The following is a 16,445-nucleotide window of genomic DNA, read 5'->3' on the forward strand; positions in this document are numbered from 1 at the left end:
TCATGAAGGTGAAAACAAGAAGTGGACTGGACTAAACTAATTTTAATAATTTTTTTAATGAAACTAAAAAGACAGGAATTATTTAATAGTAGAAATCTTTTCACAACTGAATAAATTGAAATCTGATGGTCATCAGATTAAAAGAGTTGTTTACTAATTAGTTGTTCGTTTGCATAATATGTGTCAGTGGCATGTTTAAGGACATTGTGCAGGTTTCTATAATTCTAGATATAAGCTGAACATATTAAAATATTATTATAGTAGTTTAAACAATTAAATTTCCATACTTGTTGTCATGCTCAGCCTTTATTCTGTCTACTGCTTATTGTGTATCTTGGTCATTGATTGCCTTAAGTGGCATTCACTTGCTTCAATTATGCTAAAAATAAATCTCTCTTCCATGAAATACTTAATCTTTTATCTTAACCCTGAAATATTATTGCTCTATTCTGAGACAAGTACAAATAATTGACAATAACGTATGCTTTTTCCTGAACCAGTCTACTCTGTCCTATGCAAAACTGCTCTAGAAAATATTGACTTTACATTAGAGGAACAACAAAATGAGAGTACTTATATCATATTAAAGTGTGGTATGCTACTATGATTCTTAACATATTTTACTGCTTGGGAAGAGAAATGTTTCCATAAATGTGAAGTCCAGAAATCCTGAAATTGAAATAGAAACTACTTATCTTAATCAGTAAACGCAGATATTTATGTAAGTATCACTATGTGATATCTTAACAAATTGAGTGATGTTTATCAGTGGCATCAGGAATGTCCTTTGTCTTCAAATGGGTTATCACTGTAACATGGCAATGAAACCATAGAGAGGAAGACTAGGTGAGATACAGTCAAACTGAACAAGGACAAGCTGGGGTTTGTGGTGGTATTTTGCAGGGGTCCCAGGATAAGAGAACGGACGAGAATCTTGACTCCATGTTTCAGAAGGCTGATTTATTATTTTATGATATATATCGTATTAAAAGAAAATTATATAATTAAACTATACTAAAATAATAGAAGAAAGGATTTCATCAGAAGGCTAGCAAGGAATAGAAAGGAATGACAATAAAATCTTGTGACTGATCAGAGAGTCTGAGACAGCTGGACTGCGATTGGCCATTAATTAAAAACAACCACATGAGACCAGACAAAGATGCACCTGTTGCATTCCACAGCAGCAGAAAATTATTGTTTACATTTCATTTCTGAGGCCTCACAGCTTCTTAGCAGAAAAAATCCTAACGAAAGGATTTTTCAAAAAATATGTCTGTGACAGGGGTTCTTCTGTCATTAGTTTTATTTTGGTGAAAGATTTTATTCTTTTCATGTGTAAAAACAACCGAGGATGTGGGAAATAAGGTTCAGTTCCTTAAACTAAAGTTCATTAGCTTTCATTTTGGTCCATTAGATAATCTTTACTCATTTGTTCCTGCTTTTTAATCTTCCACAATTTTTATTTCATTGAAGTAAAGCAAACAGGAATTCATTATATATAGTAAGACAAAAGTGAACTGGTCATCCTGATGATACTTTTAATTTTTTGGACATTTCTCTTTAATCAGGGTGTTCAATCAAGCTGATAACTAATTTTTTTCCACTCTGAAGTTTCAGGAATCAACCATCTCCCATTAGAACATGGTTTCTACATTTCTCTTCCTGAGATTTTGAATAAGCTTTGAGTAGCTGATCATTCATCAGCGAGTACTAATGGGACTTCAGTATTTTAAGCAAATGTCTCTTTTTGGGTCTCACTGAGGGAAAAATTACTTCTGTTGAAATTGTTGGCAACAGAAACGCACAGCATCTAGGGCACATACTATGCCTACACCATGTTTTTATTGATATCAAAGTAAAATTGAAGGTTATGTATCAAATTTGTGCAGTTAAGACATTTTACCTTGCTTTTTTTTTTTTTTTTTTAATTTTATTCCCAGGTCTTCAGAAGATGTGCAAAAATTTCAAATATGCATATACTAGTTGGAGTGATTTGCTGATCCTATCTGCATTGTTTAAACATTGTCCTTTTTCTGGGGCTTAGACATCAGATTATAAAGATATATTTTTCTCCTATTCCCTCTTTACTGTGCTTCTAACCACAACATTCAAGAAGTCAGTAAGTGTTGGCATGGATATGAATTTCAGTATTTATTTAAACATGTTGCAACAAGAGCCATTGATAATGACAAAACGTGTACATTTTAGTAAAATAATTTAGAAATAATTTCTCATTTTCACAGCTTTTGAAAGGGTTTGTATACATCTTGAGCCAAAGTAGATAAACAGATTTGCAAGTTAAGAGGACATGCCATTCATCTTATATGACCAAAGCTTATTATATTACATATGTCTTCTTCTACACAGCTGTCTTGTATGAAGCTAAAGAAGTATTTTTGAAACACTTTGATGTGAAGACAGCAAATCTAGAATTCAATTATTTCATGGTAGTCAAATAAAGAGATCTCTGGTAAAAATGTGTGAGATTTTTCTCACATCATATCATTCTGCTTCTCTTTACAGTCATTTGCTTTTCTTACACTCTGAATTAATGATCCCTTTACTGCTAAATATTTTCCCCATCCAAGAGCTGTAATCAAGTCACCTTTTAATCTTATTTAGCAAATAGATTGAGTGTGATATCAGGTTTGGGAATGATAGAATAAAAATCTCAAATCATTCATTCTCCAGAATACCATTTATTGACTTGATTTGTCAAACTCATTAGGCATGGGTGTTCAGGTGGAAGAAAGTTGCCCTTGTTTTTCACATAAGATGCTGAACACAGGAAATTATAAAGTAGAGGAATGTGAAAGATTTAATTATTTTCAATGAGTAAGGAAAAACTCTAGCTCAAGACTGAATTCTTTGTAAAAAACATTGGTAGATGTAACTTGTGTTTTAGACCATGTGTTAATATCTTCATTTAAGTTAATATCCCTTCATCTGGTTAGATAACTGGTATGTATTTCTATTAAATGCACTGTTCTTTCCCAAATTGACAAAAAAAATATTTGCTCCCTTTGCAAGGAAATGCCAAGGAGAAAAGAGTAATAAGCTAAATATCTTTTCATCTTTGCCATCCTTGAAACCTGCAGTTTTCCTTTATATATTTCTAACGGTGTGATTGACAGTGTTTCTCTATCCCCTCTCAGGCTTTTCTTTCTTCCTCTTCTAGCTACTTTAATCTTCTCTTAAAAGAATGTTATGACTTCATTTTTTTAGCAGAATAATACTGTTTTCCTAGTTTTGCTACAGATGACCATAACATTACCAAAGGCATCTCTTTCATCTGGTTTTCCCCACTGGTCTTCATTGTTCTGTCCTGTTTTGTTCATTTAGTCTTTCTTTGGTCTAATAATTCCATTGAGAGCCATTTTTTTAACAAGAGGTTAAGAAATGCTTGGTAATGGTGGCACAAAAAACCATGGAGGATTCAGGGGTAGAAACAATGGCAGGAAAACCTCATTATTCCATTCACCTAGTGAGATTTCACTCTCTGGCTTTCCTTTGGGTAGAGCAAATGGGGTCACTGTTTTGTTAATTTTCCTTCTTCTGATCGTTACTGTGGGTGGGGCAGAAGCACCCATTATTGTCAAATGTGGCTAATAATGGAAAAAAAAAAGGTGAGCCTTGATATACAACCTCATCTATGAGTACTGCTGGGGTACAATGGTGCACTGAAGTGGAACAGGACAGCAAGACAGTAAATTGAATAATAAGAGAGATTTGACCAATCCCCCTCACTTAATGTTGCAAATATTCTCTTATATATGCACTAATAGCAATTAATGACCTTTTATTCTGAGCAATAGCCTCCTTAGCTTGCTCTATTAGCAAGCCCTAACATCTGGAATTTGCAATGTACTGTAATTTGGTTACTATGGTGATGAGCGATAGCAAAAAATTTTGAAAGATTCTTTGAGTGTCCTCTGATGCTAAAGGCAAGTGAGTAATCTGTCATAAAAGATAGATCCAATTCATTTTGCCATATTGGAATAACTATTTCTACTGAACTGAATGAAAAAAAGGGAAATGTTTTGACCATGTCACATCAGCAGTTCTGGTATATAATGGAGACAGAGTGTGGTATTTCAATCCTCTGGTAAATGTTGCTCCACATACTTTCAGTTGCTTTAGATAGCTATTCTATTCATAATTCAGTTATTGGAGGTTCATATACTTATCTATTTTGTGGTTTGTAATTAATTATTTATGTTTATCCTGTAGTTTACTATTTGAGTAAAAGTATTTTGTTTACCATTTAGAAATTATACATCTAATATCTATTGATTCAATATTTTGTTAGTAATTTGAATAAAATTACTAACAAAATATTGAATCAATACATATTACTGCCTCACAAGGAATTTATTACAAAGCTGATGAATTTTTTAGCAAATTGTTAAAAATTTCTTCTGATGTAATTTGCAAGTATGTATTAGGGACATGGTTTGAATCAGTGCACCAAAATAAAAGTATGTAAAAAGCATATTTGATACATAATTTTCCAGAAGTAAATGGAAATAAATTGTTAGATGCTATAATTCTGCTTTACCTTTGATGTCACAGGGTTAAAAAGAGCTAATTGTTAAAAATACTTAGGTAGTTCATAAGTGTTAAAGTATGCAGAAAGATCAGGTAAATCTTTCCTAGGGTTAAAAGAATTTAGGAGAACATGGGAAGCTACTGGACATAACATGAGAAACTGCTGAGTTCAACAAGTAACAGGATAAGTGGCTCACAAATGTTGCACAGACCACCATGAGCAAGCACTGAATTTCACAGACATTTAAGGGAGAATTTTGTGAGAGACATGGAAATTTAAGATAATTAAAGAAGGTGAGTTGGGGAATTTTTATGGATTCTATTCTTGCAAGGCCAACAGAGACTGAGTAACAGTCTCCTTTCTTTCCTACTTCTGTGTTAACAATTCTCATAGTAGGGAGTGATAGATATTTGAACTAGACTAGCCAGAAACTAGAATGGCATCTAGATCTGGAACAACCCATGCTCTGAGTCAGAAAGTCAGCAAGAGTTTCAGGATCTGGATATGGAAATCAGACAGACTTAAAATCTATGCTGATTCTTGAGGCATCTACTAATAACGCTTTATATTTAGAAAATGAAGGAATGTGTATGTTCATTGTTGAACTTCAATACTAACTAGTCAGGGATAAGGAAAAAGTTTGAGCCATCATTGGTGCTCATGCTCATTTGTCTGCTGTTCATGTTTATCTAAGGAAAAAGACACTGTTCATGGTGATTCTCATGGCCTGCAGATTTGTAGTGTGTGTATATGTGTGTGATTGTGTGTTTTCTTACTGAAAGCACATTCAGGTTCAGTACTGGCTGGATCTGTAAAAAGGAATGAGAAGAACCCTCCTGGTCTGGGAATCCACTGGATTCATCTTCCATTAATTATAACGGCTGTGAGATGTTCAGTGACTTTTCAGCATCTCACGGGACCATGGCTCCAGTCACATCCTTCCTTTGCTACACATGGGATTAGTTGCTCCCAGCGATTCCTACCTTGTTAATTGACCAACAAACAAAGCACTTAGGACTATGTTAAATTCTTTGCTTTGTAGATGGTGGATAGCTCACACATGTCCCGGGCAGTAATTGGAACTTCACAGTGTCAAAAGGATTAGAGACACACAATAGAAGACTCTCAATCCCTCAACAACAACAGCAACAGCAACAAAGAGAAATAATATGGAAACACGACAGTAAAAAAGTAATGACAAAGAGCATGCCAAGCATCACTCCAACACTTTTTTTTATGTTTATTTCTTTTAGGTCCATTTTGTGAGGAACCTGGTGATCCTTGTGCCTCTCAGCCATGCCTGAATGGAGGTATATGCCAGTATAACCAGTCTGGATATATTTGCAATTGCCCTTCTGGTTTTCTTGGTCACAGCTGTGAAATTGACATCAATGAATGTTCTTCAAGCCCATGCCAGAACAGAGGTACATGTATTGATTTGCCAAATGTAAGTATAAGTGTTAGAGATCCTTATTTGAACAGAGAATCAGAGAATTACAGCATTGCACCATAGAATGATTTGGGCCGGAAGGAACTTTTAAATATGATCTATTTCCAACATCTCTGCAGTGGACAGAGACTTCTTACTCTAGATCAGGATGCTGGAAGTTGCATGCAGTCTGACCTTGAGCACTTCAAGGGATGGGGCATTTACAACTTTCCTCCCATCTCACTAATTTAGCAGAAATGATGATGTGTGGGACGATGTCAGAGGTCTCACAGAAGTCAAGGTAAATGGTATCAGTTGCTCTTCCCTTACCCATCAATGCAGTTACTAGATCATTGAAAGACACCATTAGTCAGACATAATTTATCCTTTGTGAAGACATATTGTCTGTTTCTAATCACCTTGCTGTCATCCAAATGATTTGACATGCCTTACAGGAGGATCTGTTCCATGAAAGTGTCAAAGCAATTCCAATGTGAATTTTCAAACTAGCTTTACATGCTTTATGAAGAAACATACCATTTTATCAATGTGTCCTATTTATAGTATTTTTATGACAAAAAACCCAAATTCCCCATTTAACATCAGTTGCATGGTGATCACTTAAGGAACTACCTATGTTTTGGTTTGGTTTTTCTCCCCTCTCCCTAACAAAATAATCTGACAAAACATGAAGCATCATGTGACCTTTATTTTATTTTCTTGTTCTTGCTTTACATAGAGCATAAATTTTTAAATTCCTTTTTTTCTTTCCCTTTTCTTTTCATAAAATAGAATAAATTCATGCAAAACTCACGGAGTTTTAATGCTAAAGTCATACCTGGTAGTATGTCAAAATAAACTATTGATGTCCTTTCACTAGCATGTCTATTGCAAATAGCAGGGACTGTACAGAATCAAAACAGAATCAAAAGAAGAGTTCAAAAGCTTAGTTATCATATAGCAGTGATGCATATTCATACAGAGGGAAAAAGAGACATCTAAATTACTGAATAAATGGATAGATTTCTAAGTTATGCAGCCTGTCTAAATATTTTGTCTACTAGATATACTAGCATAAACTATTTTGTGCAATAGAAAATCAGTTGTAGTAGTTTGTTTCACATGTATAGAAAGGTCTCAGTGGGAGTTGAAGTTTCCTGATTATACCTTTAAGACCAGTTCTAAAGAGGCACCTAAGCACTTCCAATTTCATTAGGGGAACAAACCCCTTTACTTTTTCCTTTACTTTCAGATTTCAAAAGGCCTAAGAAGAGCATGGGAAAATATGGGTGGGGCTGTCAGCCCTGAGAAATATTTTGTTTTGTAAAATAACTTACCTTTCTTGCTGTTCAAATTAGAGATTGCAGTAACTGACAGATGTCTTTAACTGTTAAAGCAAAGCACAGACTGTGCTTTATATGGAAGGAGAAAATGGATACCCATAATTTTCTTTCCTCCTCTAGTTAGTGATGGTTTGGTTATCGATGTACTTTGTGTACTGTTAGTGTTTAATCGATGCAAACATTACATTGAAAAAAGATCAGAAATGAGGGAAAAACCCCAAATTAATTATAAAACTCCTTCTTGATTCAGTTATGAGAAACTAATTTTAGAGCTGGTATATTTCCATCTAGCAAACTCAATTATGGTGTAATCTGTGCTGGAAGCCCTGTTCTTCTTGTCCTAAATTAATTTTGTAACCTATCTGAGACTACAACTCTTGTGTCTTTGTAGACTGCTTTGTACAATGAAAAGTTGTCTTAGTTGTCTTAGGTCTCTCTAGTAATGCATTTAAACGCCATAAACACTAAATTTTGTACTGCCTTTGGTACAACAAATAATTATTTCTAATTTCCCTTTCTTCTACAGGATGTGGCATGTATCTGTATGCCAATATTTACTGGCAAGTTCTGTGAGAGAATACTGAATCCATGTGAGTTATTGCCCTGCCTAAATAATGCGACTTGCATAGCTCAACAGCAAAACTATAACTGCCGGTAAGATTGGAAATTAATTTATTTCGGTACTTTGTGGGTTCACTTGGTGATATCACACAGATTGCAGAAAGAAAAGACATCATCATTCATATAGAGGACACTTATGTTTTAAAAATATATATAGTTATCTTTTGTGCTGTATTCTGTTAGGCTTCTTGTAAACTCTGGGAGTGATACAAAAAGATTTAAAGCATTTAAGGGCTATAATTTTTTTCATTGTTAATACTATTAAAAATATATAAATCTTAAAACACTGATGAAAATTGAGGCAGTTGTGCCTCTCCCTTTCAGGGTACATGAAGTTTATGCTGTTTCTGAAAAGATAAGGGAACGTATTTAATTTATAGTTCACAGACATGCATTAGTAGACTTTAAATTGATCCGTCAAGCAGCATATGAAAAACTGTTTAATTCAGAAAGATCACACTAAAAATTATCCATTTGAAAATACCAGAAGTGACCCAATGTATAATTTAATTTCATTTTTAAATAGATTTTTATAACTTTTTCTATGTCAGTAAGGAGTACAGTTTATCCTGTTCCCCTTTGTTTGGCTTTTCTCTTGCTGCCTGAGTAAATTCTGATAAGCATTACTGAAGTAAACATTTTTCAAATTTCAGGATATTCATAGAAGCAGAAAATTGAAAGCTGTGATACAAAAAAACCTGACAACATATTATGAATGAACTTAGAAACTTCAAAAAAATATAAAAGTATAGAACACAGAGTTACAGTGCATCAGCAGAGTTTCAATTTAGAGGACTTAAAATAAAAATATAAGTAGAACAGTTTACACTTTTCCCAAAAAACTAAATCCAAACAATTTCATTCTTATTCACTCTTAAATACAGATATACATACAAACACACATATGTAAGCTCATATACAGTTAGATCTTCCCATACAGATATGTAAAGCACTGAACAGCAGTGATCATTAATTTTCCAATTCTTTAAACTGGGACATAAGCTAATCATTATTATTATTATTATTATTATTATTATTATTATTATTATTATTATTATTATTATTACTATTATTAATTATAATTTATTATTATATAGCTAGTTTTCTTACAATATGTGTATATTAGTATGAAATGTGTTGAAGTTTACATTTAAAAATATGCATAACATGTAAAATTAATATCCAGATCTATATTACCTTTATTAACAGAAACCAAACCAAAAAAGAAGTCATAAAATATTATCCTGGCCCTGTTATTCATATTGAATATTTTATAATTCCACAAAGTATTTGTGGAAATGGTCTGTACCAAGAACATCATTGTACCATAGGAATTGTTTAATAAAAACATCTATGGGAAAATGTTGTGGTTGAACTATGTTTCCTTTGATAATATTATGTGAGAATAAGCACGGAAATCATTATTTAGATCAATATAACAGAACGTAAAAATGGGCAATTGAGAACCCACTTTACATTGGGGTGGGTTATTAGCTCATTAACACTGAGAATGTTCTAAAAGGGGAACTGACAACCTAGAAAACAACACTGTAATAGTGTTCAATCCACACCATCAACCCTAGCAATCAATTTGCCCACCAGACATTCTTGATGGAGGAGGAGAGCTCCAGGAAGTGACTCCTATCTTCCACAGAGAAATATCCAGAACAGGTGACTTGACACATCTTACACAAGTTTGCAGTTTTCTTTGTCCAAAGGTAGAGGGCTACAATACAATAACAGAGTATTAGAACACAATAAATATACAATGCTGTCAGAGGCTCACAGAACAGCCAAGATACCAGAAGTATCTTCTGGTCCAAACTTTCATGGGAAAGGGAATTTAGATGAGATTACCTAGTACCCTGTCCAATTGCTTGTTGAAAATCTCCAGTGTTCTGCCTTAGTTTTGCTATTCAGTCCCCAAAGACTTCAATTATTGATTACAATAATTTAAATCATTATTTTTAATAAATAAAAAATATTGTTCTCTCTTTTTTTTTGGTGAAATTAAAATTAGTTTTCCACCACTTAGCCTGAAATAGTTAATAGAAGCATTTATGCCTCTCTAGTTAAAAGGAGGCATTTAGGTGAGAGAAAGCATTTTTAAGTAGTATGAATTGCATATTTTATACAAGGAGACCACATTCATTTCGTTTGTGAGAGCTACAATCTTGCCAGAGTGCTGAAATGCAAAGGAGGTGTTGACAGATAGAGAAGTCCAGCAGTCAGCAGGCTTCACTGTTTTAAGAATTCAAAATTTTCTTTTTAAAATCATAGTCTGCATTAGCTACTTGACTAACAGAGTAGACAGTGGTTGGACAGTTTCAGTTTTCTAAACTCACAGGCTTGGACACTTTCTGCCTGTGATTCATGTTCTAATTCTCTTCACCCAAAGGAAATCTAGCATTAATTACATTGATTTAATTTGAGAGATTTGTAGCTGCTCATCAACATTTTAAGAGAAGATTTGATTCATTCTTGGTAATCATTGTCAAATACTGCATGTTATATCTCTGTCTAGTCACTCCACAATAAACTGCTTGTGTTTCATACTACATTTGGTGTAATACTACATGTCATACTGCAACATGATCCACTTCTATAGCATTTTAACATCATAAATAAATGTAATGGTGTTTAGGTCAGATGCACATACAAGTTAAAATAATAGCTGAATTGAACATTTTACTTCATTACTTTCTATTTTGCTTCCACCTATGCTATGTTGTTCTCCTTATGCCCAAACTACGTTCTTATATCCTACACAATTCCAGCTTCTTCTCAACTTCTCCTTCCTTCTTTGGAACAGCAGTTGTTTTCCTTTCTAAACATACAACAAAACAGGAACAATTTAATTTTCCCCACTTCAGTTATGATGTATGACTATTTTGTATTCTAATTTCATCCTTTCAGTCTTGATATCACACACAACTTTGTGCTACAAATCTAACAGTCACATTTTTTCCTAAATGTCAAAATTTAAGGTGAATTAAAATAGGCAGTGAACGAGCAAATGCATCAAAATAAACTATGATTGTTTGCTTTCTATCTTCTTCTATTATCCATGTACTTTATGATAATAAAAAGTCACAAAAAATGTGAAAGGGTGTTCTGAGAAAATATGTTCTGTTGGTGCTGTCTGTGGAACTTTATTGTCAACTTTTTTCCTGTTAGCTTACATTTCCCTTTCCTTACATTAGTATGTTTATTGCAAAACAACCAGAAAACCCCCAAAACCAGAAAAAATGAGCAAATATAAAAATTAGAAGAAGCCACTTCTAAAATTGTCTTTCTAGATTATCTAGTTAATGAAATAATCATAGATTAAAGCAAAAAATCTAGGAACTCTTTTACTTCTGGTCATCAGTAAAAAAAATCAGTAAAACAAACATTGTAATTGAGTTGCTCTGACTTGGTTTTAGATTTAAAAATTATAAAAATATAAAAATATTTTTATTATTATTTACATCCCTTTCATATGTAAACTTCAATAATGAAAAATTCCTTTTAACTACAATACATGAACTAGAACTTTTTTAAGAATAGAGTTTGCAAGAATTTTGACGTGGAGTACTTGAAATGGCAGAAATATGATGACATGTACCATCTTTTTTAAGAGGAAGGTGAGGATTTTGTGGTTCATTGCAACTTTCTTAGACTGTTCTTATGTGGTTGTGTCTATACCAGCCTCAAAGCATATATCCATTTACAGAAGGTTTTTCCATATTCATTTACCTCTGTCCATATGGTCCTGTGCATGAATTGTGGTTGGTTTCCAGGGGTTTCTGATTAAATCCAACCAGTTTAAAGCTTCACTAAGGTTAATAAATTACTTAAGCCTCTGGACATGCTAAATGTGTCTGTGCATTCCTCAGACTCAGAGCCATACCCACAGATAGACATCTTGAACTGATTTAGGAAGTCTGGTTAACCCAGCTGCTTTCTATTGAATATTGCTGCCCAGGAAGTTGCTGTGGAAAATATATCCCTAACTTTAGTGTACTGTGTAACTGCAAGAAGCTCCATGAATTTTGAAACCAGGGATTGGATAGGTTTTATCCATGAGAAAACATAAGCAACACATCTGGATGACATATTTGTTAGGAGCAAGAACATAGGAAAACCAGAAGCAGTTCTGTATAATCTTCATAATTTCCAGCTTCTGGACTGAACAATTTTAATAAAACCTGCTTCTTAGAAAGAGTTAAAGAAATTCCCATCTATTACTTTTGGATTCTTTCACAAACACAAATTTTGAGCCAACTGGCCATTTCCTTTTTCTTTTTAAGTCTTTTCTTTCCATGATATCAGAAATGGCCTTTAGACAGGGGAGCATGCTGGGTCTGTAAGAAGATAGTGAGAGTGTTTACAAGGATTATCAAGATATAAGTATTCAAATATTTTTCTACGTTGTTCCATTATTGATTTTAAATAAGACTTCTTTACTGTCCATTTGAATCTCCTCTCTTTTATTTATGTATTAGAGATTTTTTTTAAAATGGGAGGGCTACATCAGGAAAGGATTTTCTCCTACTAATAGTAATAGTTGACATGAAGCAGAAGAAATTTCTGCAGTTCCTTTTACATACATGAGTTATCCATCACTCCACTGGCATCACATGGAACTACCAGTCACAAAAATTAAATGCTATTTTTTTCTTCTTTAAAGAAAATACTGAACTACAATTAAGCAAACATGTAAACAACTATGCATTGTTGTCTCTAGGTTGTTATTTACATAATTAAGCATGTCATTATTTACTATTTATACTATTCTTTATCCATTAGAAATGACTGGTGTTTATACTCCACTTATCATATTTTTTTTTATATTAAAATATCTCCCTGATACTTAAATTGACCTATTTTCTCTAATAGTTTTCCAAAATCTTGTTACCTGGTCAACAGCTGTTTATTAAATATTACCTCATTATAGATTTTTTTTCCTGGAAGATTATATGAAATGTTTGTTTGAAAATATTTTAATCAATTAAAGAAATTATTTATGAAAAAGCAAAATTATTCAGAATCATCCAAGGAATTTTTAATTTCTTGAAAACATATTCTGATTATTTTAAATAACATAAGAGATTTGTTTTGTTACTGCAAGAACATAATTTAATAGAATTATGGAACATAATTAAATACAATTAACTTTTAAAATGCAAGTTTTCTAAAATACACTGGTGTATTTGCAGCTGCATGCCAGGATTCACTGGGAAGAACTGTGAGGAAGTAATTGACTACTGCAGGCTGCTCAGCGTCAACTGTCTGAATGAAGGATTGTGTCTTAATGTGATTGGAGGATTCACTGTAAGTAATTTAATACATGTTAAACTAATTCAGTGTTCCAAAGTATAAAAGCTTCAGACAAGCAAACTTGAAATGCATTCATTACTTTAAGAGACAAGAGGGACACAATATTATAGGTTTTATTTACTTTAATCGATAACACAAGGGCAATTCTCTTGGGTAATATGGATTTTTTTATTACTTCTTTACTGAGATCATGTTTAGTACTATATCAAGTAAGATAACTGAAGGGTACTTTTATAGTAAAAAGAATATATAACTAATTGTGGTCCAGTGTCATTTCCCACAAAGATGATACTCACAGCTGTGCTGCAGCCTTTAAAAATACATTGCTTGAATTAAGAGCATCTGTTGCCACTATTTTAACCAGAATCAAATTACTTATTTACACTTGAACATGTTTAAAATGAATACAAGTCTAAAACTTTGATGATGAAACTGTAGTGTGATGACATTCATTTCAACTGAGAGTTTGGGGAAAAAAAAATATTAGGTCAATTTGTTTTAACTCTCTAAATTGCCCCTGAAAATGTTAAGCAAGGTGCAGAATCTGGCCCTTGTCCTTGCTAAACTCTGGTCGGTGACTTCCTGGCCCTCTCAATTGTCAAGGTCTCTCTGTAAGGCCTCTGTCCTTGAGGGAGTTTAGAGCTCCTCCCAGTTTAGTGTCACCAACAAACTTATATTGTATTCCTTCATGCTCTTTGTCCAAGGAATTTATAAAGACGCTGAAGAGCACAGGGCCGGGGATGGAGCCCTGTGGAACCCCACTAGTGACAGGTCACCAGACTGGTGTCACGCCATTCATTACAGCCCTTTGTGCCTGACTCCGAGCCAGTTGCCCACCCATCTTGTGACCTGGTTATTAGAATTGTGTCCAGGAGGGTCCTGTGAGAGGCAGTATTGAAAGCATTGCTGAAAAGATTGCATTCACTCAGTTTCCTAGATAAGCCAAGTGGATTTCCTTTGGCAGAAGAAAATAAGGTTTGACAGGCAGGAAGCTGGTGCTGGCTGTTACCTATGACTGAGACACTCCAGGTGCTTTCAGATTCTTCTCAGAATAATATTTTCCATGGTTTTACAAGCACTGAAGATAGTCTGGCAGGCCTGTAGTTTCTGGGGTCTCTTTCTCCTGTGTATACAGATAACCACAGAAAATGGTAGAGTAGTTAATAATACACAAATATGATAAGTATTTCCAGGTGGACTGCACTACTTTAGGAAATCCCATGTTCTATGAGAGGCAAATTCAATGCTGTATGCATAGAAAAAAAAGAATATGAATTATCCAGTACTGAGTGTTCCTGATAGTCAGTGACAAAGAAGGCAACTTTTAGCTCAAAGTGAATTTTAAAATGTGACACCACACAGTTGATGAAGACAGAAAGACAATCCCTGTAGTCAAAAATAAGCACTTGTATATATATAAGCATTTTTCAGTAGCCATACTTTCACTATCAGTGAAAGATCATAATAGGCAGCTATATCATCTAAACTGTTTTAAAAGTTCATAAAGGAGGAAACTTCTATTAAAAATGAAGTTTATGAAATAAAATAAAGAAATATTTTAAAATTATATTCTCAAAAGTACATACAGATTTGCAATCTTAAAACAGTTGGTGGTCTATCAGTTTTTCTCAGAGGAAAAAGAAAGGAACAATTGTATTTAAAATATTCAGCTGTTCCTAGCAAAAAATTTTGAAGAAAAAAAAAACAAAAAATGGATAAAATTATTGTGCATGGTTCTGAGCAGCTGCTTCTTCTATGTACTATTGATTATAGCAGGAGCATTTTCAAAAGCCTTTTAGGTAATATGGTCCAATGCTGTGTTTCAGCAGTTTCCCATCAGATCAGTGCCAGGTCCCATCCGTCCTGTCCTTGTGAGTAACTTCACCAGACATTAAATTTCATGAGGATCTACTATTGTGGGATCTAAACCCCGTAATTCCCACAGGAGGCTGAAGGCCTCATTGTGGATTGCTTCTAGTAGTCAATGCAGCACACACATTTCACTGATATTAAAAGGTTAGGAAAAGGATTGTATTTTCCAAAGTTGCCATGAATAGTGAAAACATAAATCCCCCATTTTATTTGGGCTCTGAAGAAGATCAAAGATATGATATTCACCTTGTTGGCTTCCAAAGCACAAAAAGACAACACTGCAGCTTTGACTCAGTTTGAGAAATACGGGTATAATTTGGACATATAATTTTAACCGGTGACAAACACAATTCTTGAACATGAACAAATCTTCCTCTCTCAAAAAGTACTGATATTAAAAAATTCTACTACATAGTATTGATTTAGCAATTATTGCAAGAAGTCTGCTATTGAATTTCTCCTGATTTGCAGCTGCTTCTATGAACTGCTTCTAAGAATAAATATAGTAATTGTAAAAGTTCTAAAGAAAATATATTATAGCATTTTTTATATCCACACCATAGGAAATTTTTTAATTAATGTACTGGTTTGTCAATTTTATAATAAATAACTTCACCTACTTAGAAGACAGAGGGCAGTGTTTTAAGAAAAGGAATAAATTAAAACAGTTTGAGCATAAATCATACTTATACAATTACTGATGTGTGAACCAATTTCAGAGTTCAGCAGATTTTTATTCAATAAAATTACTTAACTACATTATTTTGACAATACCATAACCTGCTTCCTAAAAATATTTTTAAACATCTGCCCACAGATACACTTTTCAATAGATTTTTCTGTTCTCATCACAGCTTTTCTTTTTCTTAAATGGATTTCATAAGCGAGAAGTCAGTGTTCTTGTTTTGCAGCTGATAGTATTTTCTCATTGCTTTTAATCTGATTGTCTTAAACGATTTATGGCTGTAGATATCTGTTTTCCTTATCTTTACCTGAAGACAGGGAAAATATGAGCAATGCCCAAAAGGCAAGTGGTAGGGAAAAAAGAGCTGTTGTTTGTTTCATGCTAATCAGACTGCTGCCAGATGCTAACCACCTCAGGGTATGGAATGGCTTGAGTAGGGTTCACCCAGTGATTTAGAATGGCTCCAATAGAGCCTGTGGCACACAACTGGGCAGTGAAAGCTGAGAAAGAGAGTACACAAACAAGAAATCACCTGTGGATGTAAAGCTTTCCTCTAGGTCCCAAGGGTGGACTGTGTACCTCGCTGTCTATTTATCCACAGCAAGTAGTTTAGATCATGGC

At 33.7% G+C, this 16,445-nt stretch overlaps 1 protein-coding gene across 1 annotated transcript in view; it reads left to right on the forward strand.

Annotated features, from left to right (window-relative positions):
• Positions 1–16,445, forward strand: part of EYS (eyes shut homolog) — a 701,217-nt gene that overhangs the window by 39,318 nt on the left and 645,454 nt on the right. The window contains exons 3-5 of the mRNA XM_058021581.1: positions 5,806–5,999; positions 7,851–7,978; positions 13,147–13,261. Of these exons, the coding sequence (XP_057877564.1) occupies positions 5,806–5,999; positions 7,851–7,978; positions 13,147–13,261 (437 nt within the window). The remainder of the gene's footprint in view (positions 1–5,805; positions 6,000–7,850; positions 7,979–13,146; positions 13,262–16,445) is intronic.

This window comes from Melospiza georgiana, chromosome 3, assembly GCF_028018845.1.
Source record: "Melospiza georgiana isolate bMelGeo1 chromosome 3, bMelGeo1.pri, whole genome shotgun sequence".
NCBI classification, from domain to species: Eukaryota; Metazoa; Chordata; class Aves; order Passeriformes; family Passerellidae; genus Melospiza; species Melospiza georgiana.